We start from the raw sequence: 7384 nt of genomic DNA on the forward strand, positions 1-7384 counted from the left end.
AGGTGTGTGAGCTTGAACGGCAGCAAGTGCTAAACCCAAAGTGGATTCCCACTTGTCTTCAGCACATTTATAACCTACCACCTGCTCTCTTCAACTATCGACGGCTCCAGGACAAAGGGGAGAAAGCCTGTACGCAATAAAAACATTATGGGAGTATCTGTTCTTCTTGGATCCAAACTATCGTTGCTGGTGTTGCAAGCAGAGGTTGGTAGCCTCTTCAGACACAGCTACTAGAACTCTTCTGCAAGATCCCAGTTGCATAGTTTAAGCTTTTATTTTCACCCCACCAGAATCCCAAATCTAAGCTGTCTTGTATTTGACAATCTCATAAGGCTGTTGCAGGAAGCCTTCGATTAGAAACTCTTGTGTTTTTCCATGGAAGACCTCCCAGAGAAGGAGACCGAAGGAAACTTGCACTCCCCTAACAGTGCTGGGCTAACACAGCCAGTATACGTGATTTTAGCTAACAGAGCTGCTATCTAAGACACTAGCCATCCCTGTGTATAATCCCAGACCCTTTCACAGATGTGTTGCATAAAACCTAGAAATGAGCACAGACAACACAAGTTTCTGGGCTGTACAACTTTTTACACAGTTAAATCCACTCACACTTTCCTCTTCTTCCGGATTAAAGCTAAGGACATAGCACACACTCCGCCCCTAGCAAAAGCTGTGCTGATAAAGCACCAAAGCACTTGGGATACCTTGATATTTACCCAGCAACTCACTGCGGATTCTTCAGTTTGCCTCGCTTGTACTCAAAAAAAAAAAAAAAAGATTACTAGGAGACAGCAGGACCAGCACCGTATCTACCAGTGCAGAGCACAGCATACATGCCCTGCTTTATAAGGTATGCAGGAAGAGCAAGGGAAAACAAATAAATAAATCACATGCCCCATTCCAAGAGAATAATATGAATAGAATAGTTAATTCCTAATCCAAATGTCAGTGGTCAGCTGACAGTAGTTGGCACTTGGCAGGAAACAGAAGGCAGTAACTGACAGAATACACTTCGCGAGTGATGCCTTGAACCCAACCACAGAGGAATTGGGCTGAGGCTCACATAAATTTGCAGAATTTATCTCGGATGGAGCTTGTTTGAAAGTCAGAGTTATTTCAGAAGAAGCCCACATGTAATTTTAAAGGATGACAGTGACTTCACGTTATGATGCACGCCACAAGAAGTTCAGGAAAAGGGTGTACTGGGCGTAAGGCAGGCAGCAGCCAGCAAAAGTCTTCTGCAGTTAGCCCAAGCACACAATATAGGCAGCTCAGGGGGTCACCTTCCCCCATCAGACACAGCTCATGCATTCACAGCTGTACCAAGCTCTTCATGCACACTTTGGTCTCCAGACCTGCTAAATCACACCGCAATGAAACCTTCATAATTTCTTTAAAACACCGTAAAAAAATACAGCTGACAAGTTTATTTTACGTTGGTTTGTAGTATCTGTCACTGAATGCTTTGAAACATACATTAGCTAGCAGCACACACTTGCAAGTATCTGAAAAAAAAAATCTGTCAATGCTTACATACCTTGGATCAATTCAGCACCCTGCTACAATCTCACAGGTATGCAAAGTAATGCAAAAACACAGACCCCCAAAACAGGACACTCAGTCAATCTCCGCTGTACTTGTTTTTAGCTCAGAGAAGCATACATGGCTTGTGGTACTCCTGCCACACAAGCACATCCCACAAACTCCTATGTTTCTGATTTCTGACATCCTTTTAAAGGTTTCCGCTGCCCTGGTCCCCACTCATCACAGCCACCCTCCTCCTCCTAGCTCCAGTGTGATGTTTTTTGTTTTGTTTTTTAAACACAGGCAGAAACAAAAAGCAGGAACCAATGTGATCACACTGCTTTGGATTCTTTTCATAAAGAAAACAGCAAGATGGTAGCCTGATGCACCCGCATACTCAAATGCCTCCTGGGCATTCACCTCAGGGCTGGGTGAAACACAAGTCACATTAAAATCAGTGATAACCCCTTCAGCTCCTCTGCAGCACCATGGTTATGTCGCCTGTCGCCTTTAACCGTGGCCTTGCAGATCCCCAAGGCCAGCAGTACTGACCTCCCACAGCAGTTAATCCTCATAAAAACTTTGGCAGTAATTTCTCAAGAGATTATTCGTACTATTATGTGGATTAAAGGAAGACAACTACAGAGACTCAACCAAGAATCACCTACTGCAATGCACTGCAAGATTATTTATATATATATATATAAATATAGTATTATAACACAACAGACAAACAATTGCTCAAGTTCCTTCTATATTATTCCCATCTGATTCCTTCCAGAAGGAAGGTCCTTGTCTTGTTCCTCACCACCCAGGAAAGCAAGCATCCAGACACAACTATTTTAAGGGGGTGGGGTGGGTGCACCCAACTGCATTGGATATTTTGGGGGATCTACGCAAGAGACTACGAGCACATGGAGACATCTGTCATCTGGCACACGTCACAGTGCCTGCATTAAGAACTCCCATCCTGGGCCTGGGAGCAGTCATCTTCAGCAGGGTTGCTCAGCACAATTGAGGGTGACCGGTCACAGCTTTGACACATCGAGGTAAATCCCAACACTTTAATTCCAAAAGTTCTCGTTCAACCAGTTCCTCAGCTTGTTACTTGCTCTCCCCCACACCATCCATCATTATTTCACAGAATCCTTCTTTCAATCCACTTCTACATCTCATTTACTCTCTATACTTCACACACTGCACCAGAACACAGGCCCATCCTCTCCCTTCTAAAGCACCAGTGATGAGAGATGTGTCTTCCCCAGGTAGGATACTCCTCCTCGGAAGTGCTTCCCAGGAGACTTTTCCCTTTAGCAGAAATAGCCAAGACTTCACAAGTTGCCTGTTCAGTACTGCTGAACCATCAGAATTCACTGCACGTACAAAACCGTTTTCCAACCACGGATACAGGCCTCAACAGCCCAGGGGCCTGGTTGCCAGAGAGATCCCCAGATCTCTAGCTGAGTCAATGAAAGTTATTTTTTTTCTTTTCTTTTTTAACAAGCACTTGGGGAACACAGACGGTTATACCATAAGGCAAGAGGTATGCAAAGCTACAGCACTTACGACCCGTGCTGACTCCTGAGATGACCTATGGAGGAAATGGAACTTGCCCCTCTTCCTTCAAAAGGTGACAACCTGCAAACCTACCAGGCACCTTGCTCTTGTCTCCTTGGAGACTTCATTCACCACTCAGAGGGATTTTGGACTGCCTGTACCAGGAGTCTCACTGCGAGGAAAATAACTGCTTAGCGCACTTCACAAAGTCTTTTGCCTTATAGCACGGTCAGGAAAGGAGAACCTAACATCCATTTTACAGGACTGCTGCTCCTCGTTCGGCGTGCACAAGCAGATCTAGTCGCTGTAGCCAATGCTAGGCCATGCTCTGTCCCAGAGGCCAGGCAGGGACACAGGAGTCACAGGGAGAAGCCCTCACAGGCACGGAGGGCAGGCACGTCTCCACCGCAGCCCTTTGCCCACACAATCTGTGCCGCCCCTCCTGCACCTCTGCTGGCTGTGGCTTGGGCGTGACAGGCAGGAGAGAGCCCGGTGACACACAGGCGCACCTCCTGGTGCCGTCAGCACCAGGGCAGAACCTGCCAACAGATTATTCATCAGCAAAAAAAAAAAAAAAGTCTCCACTTTCCCATGTTACCAGGATGAGGCCAGACTGACTTAAAAACAAACAAACAAACAAACAAAAAAACACAGCCTGAGAGCATCTCAGGTTTAGCTTGTCCAGCTCCTAAACTCCTAGGGCCAAAAAGGCCTTACAAGTATCAGCCAAAGTAAATCCATATTGCAAATTTCAAGTCAGGAAAAAAAATAATCACTATAATTATTCATTGAAGGGCTGGTTTTGGTGCCCCCCTCAGCTCAGCATGCACCAAAACCTATCTGAAAGCCAGTTAGAGATCTATTTTCTTTTACACCGAGGTGACTTTTTCACAAACCTGAACACATACAGCATACATAGAGTTCCTTTTCCATTTTAGGGTTCTTTCTGTAAAAGCCAACGCAGGTCCTCCCACTCAGCTCTCATAGAGCAGCTACCCTCTCCTTCACAATTACAAGATCAAAACAAAACAGTGGTTTTGACTGAAATTGCAAAGGATGCTGTGCAATAGATGGACCAGGGGCAGTTCTATGGAGGCCAACATTTTTCTGAAGGTCGAGGCTAAGGTTACCAGCCAGAGACATTAATAAGATTCCCTATAGTTCAAACAAATTAAATGTAAAATGACAGTTAAAGCAGCAGCGCTGATTACAAATCAACAAATATTAATAATACCACCAGCTTGCTGCACAGCAAGGATTGTACACGTAAGAGTTTTATAATCCAGTTTGTCCTCAGTTCTGTACTTTTTTTTTAAATGCAGTTGGGATTACCATTTCCCCCACAGAAACCCCCCACAAACAGCAATCCCTCATCCCAGATCACAGCTAGCTCTACTCAACATATGTGCTTGCCAAATATATACAAGAAATTTACTCCAGGGTATTCTTCCTACCTGCTCAAGGCAGGCATGAAGGGCCTTGGGTGAAGAAAGTAAGAGGGAAGACCATCGCTTTATTTACAGTACCTTGTCCTCCACCAAAGCATATGACTTGGGGGGGGGGGGGGGGGGGGAAGCCTCCCAGTTTCAAGGTGGGAAACCGTTGACTCCTGAAGTCCCTGCAGTTCCTAAAGCATTAAAAAAAAAAAAAAACACAAAAAAACCGCAAAAACAACTAAACCAAATCCAGCAAACGCACACAGGACTCATGCATGGGAGGACCAGAAACGTCAGCTGCGGATGCCCCCGGCCCGCACGCCTGTCAAGGACAAGGAAATACGAGGGGAGACGGGGACAGAGGGGGAGGTGGGGTGCCGGGAAAGGCCGAAGCCTTCCCGGCTCTGCGAGGCAGAGAGGGAGGGCCGAGAAGCCGCGGCAGGGCGCTCGGCAGAGGGCACCGGGCTCCTACCTTCGGCCAGCACCTCGTCCACCGTCACCTGGTGGCGGCCGATGCTGAACACCCTGCCGATGTACCCGCTGCCGGGGCCTCCGCTGCCGCCGCCGCCGCCGCTGGTGCCCGACCCGGGGCCAGAGGCACCCTGCTCCCGACGCGAGTCGAAAAACTTCTTCATCTCTCAGGAGGCAGCAGCCGCCTGGGAAGGGGGGTGATGCTCTCCTCAGGGGCCCGCGCCCCCTCCTTCTTTTTTTTTTTTTTTTTTGGCTCCTGGAGCCCGGCCGAGGGGCTCCGCGGGCCGCTGGCCTTGCGGGGCCGAGCGCCGTCCTCCGGAGGAGTCACACCTGCAAAACCAGGGGGTGGGGGGGCGGGACACGGGCGTTAACCCCGCGGCACGGCCCGGCCCGGCCCGGCCCGGCCCTGCCCGCCGCCCCCGGCTGCCCGGGCCCCCCCCGCGGTACCTCTCTGCGGGCGGGGGGCGCCCCCATGCACCCCGCAGCGCCGGCCGGCCGGCCTGCCGCTAGCCCCAGCGGCTCCCCGCGGGGCGGCTCACGGCGGGGGCCGCCTGCCGGCAGGGCCCGGGACCCGCATCGCTGCCTGACGGAGCTCCCGGCGGCCACCGAGCCCGTCAGGGACCGAGCCCGCCGCCGCCACCGCCCCCCGCCGGCCCCATCCGCGCAGGAAATGGGCCGTCACAGGAAGTGCCGGCCGCCGGCGGGAGCACCGCCCCCGCCAGCACGGTGAGCACGGCCCGGCACGGCCCGGCACGGCCCGGCTCGACGCGGCCCGGCACGGCCCCGCCGCCCGACAGCGCGGCCTCCGCCCCCGGCCCCGCAGCGCGGCGCAGGGCGAGGGGCCCTTCGGCCGAGGAGGGGGGAGCTGTAATGGCCGCGGCCCGCGCCGCCGCGCGGCATCCTGGGAGTCGTAGTTCCGGCGGGAGCCTCGTCGTCCCTACCCGCCGCGGCGGGGACTACAACTCCCGACAGGCTCTGGCTGGGGGGGAGGTTGTCATGGTTTGGTGGGTCCGTGAGGGAGCCGCCAAGGGTTTGGCGGGTCTGCCGGTTACTCGCCACTATTTACATTTATTTTCGAAATACTGCGCTTAAACTCGACATCTTAATGTCAGAATAACAAAAGCTTCCTGCTGGCACGTCTCCTAAAGCGCAAGGCTGGTCTTCGTGCAGGCCCTGCTAGCACCTAATTGGCAAACCTTAAATAGAATGTTAAAATAAAAAACACATCCCTTGCCCCAGACTGTAACCTGCCTGGGAACAAAGATTTTCCAAAGAAAGAAAGGAAGGAAGGAAGAAAGAAAAAAAGGGATGCTTCATCTGTACACAGAAAGCTCAAAGCTTAGCCAAGGTTTTAAACTCAGTGGTTGATTTTGTGAAGCCTGACTTGAAGCTGCTTCAGCACTTTGCCCATACCAGGTGTTTGCCCAGTCCCTCCTTTCCTCTCAGTCTGGGAGTTTGACAGAGACCCTATTCCTCGCAGGGTTCTGGGTTCCTTTCAGGACACTGTGCAAAACACCTTGCATGCACCCAAAACTTGCTGGCTTTAGCTGGTCAACATGCACGCTTTAGGACTTGGCTTTGGATTTAGTGTTAGATTACACCTTTCTCCCCCTTCCTGCTCCAGCACCTTGAACAGTTTACAGGCTTGCAGCAAAATGTTCATAAGCAGCAAAGCAGCTGTTCTGAAGACCCCAAAACCTTGAGTAAGGCTTCAGAAAATGGCGAGTTTATCTTGAATCTTGTGAAGCTTTCTGTAAGCATAGTTTGGGTTCTTTCTCTCAGAAATCAAGAGAGGTGTAGGTTTTGCAGCCTATGGCATCTGCAGCAGCCATCTCCTCTGCTTTTCATGTGTTAGCTAGAAAGGCCAGAGCTGGGATTTCAAACGTCCAAGGGAAATATGAAAATAGCAAAAACTGCTTTTACCAGCCTGCAACATGGAATACAAAAACCTGAGGAACACGTGGCTGTGAAAAGAATGTTTTTGTGAAAGCAAGGCTCTCATTCCTCCCCTCTGGCTGGGGCAAAAGGTGTGGGACGGAAAAGGAAACCAAAACACATTTGCATTTTCCTAATGACACTTATTTCCTGTATTATGGTAATAACTACAGCCATCCTGCTGACAAGCTCCTGTCCCAAGGGGATAGGCTAGGCAGGTGCTGGTTACTGTGGAAGGGCAAAATGTTTACCCTGTATTTTGTTTTAAATAAGAGAGCTTAATGGAAACAACTGCATAACTGAAAGACCCTGGAGAATATGTTGGGAAGCAATATGCATGTGAGAATAATTACAGGCTTTGCACAGTCCTTTTTCCTGCATTGCTACCTTGCATGAATGAGCAGACCTTTGGGCACAAGCCTCCAGAAGCAGTGACAAGACTGGATCTACATGTTGTAAAT

At 50.1% G+C, this 7384-nt stretch overlaps 1 protein-coding gene across 10 annotated transcripts in view; it reads right to left on the reverse strand.

Annotated features, from left to right (window-relative positions):
- The window catches only part of AAK1 (AP2 associated kinase 1), a 90073-nt gene extending 84420 nt beyond the window's left edge, over positions 1–5653 (reverse strand). For 3 of the 10 annotated variants that reach the window (XM_080568534.1, XM_080568535.1, XM_080568532.1), the window contains exons 1-2: positions 5436–5653; positions 4990–5318 (exon numbers count right to left, since the gene is read on the reverse strand). In XM_080568534.1, the coding sequence (XP_080424660.1) occupies positions 4990–5152 (163 nt within the window). In that variant the 5' untranslated portion in view covers positions 5153–5318; positions 5436–5653. Of the gene's footprint in view, positions 1–4989; positions 5319–5435 lie in introns of those variants that run through there. The other 7 variants (XM_080568537.1, XM_080568541.1, XM_080568538.1 and 4 more) reach the window with 5 other exon arrangements.
- Between the last annotated feature and the right edge of the window lie 1731 nt (positions 5654–7384).

This window comes from Anser brachyrhynchus, assembly GCF_964034855.1.
Source record: "Anser brachyrhynchus genome assembly, chromosome: 26".
NCBI classification, from domain to species: domain Eukaryota; kingdom Metazoa; phylum Chordata; class Aves; order Anseriformes; family Anatidae; genus Anser; species Anser brachyrhynchus.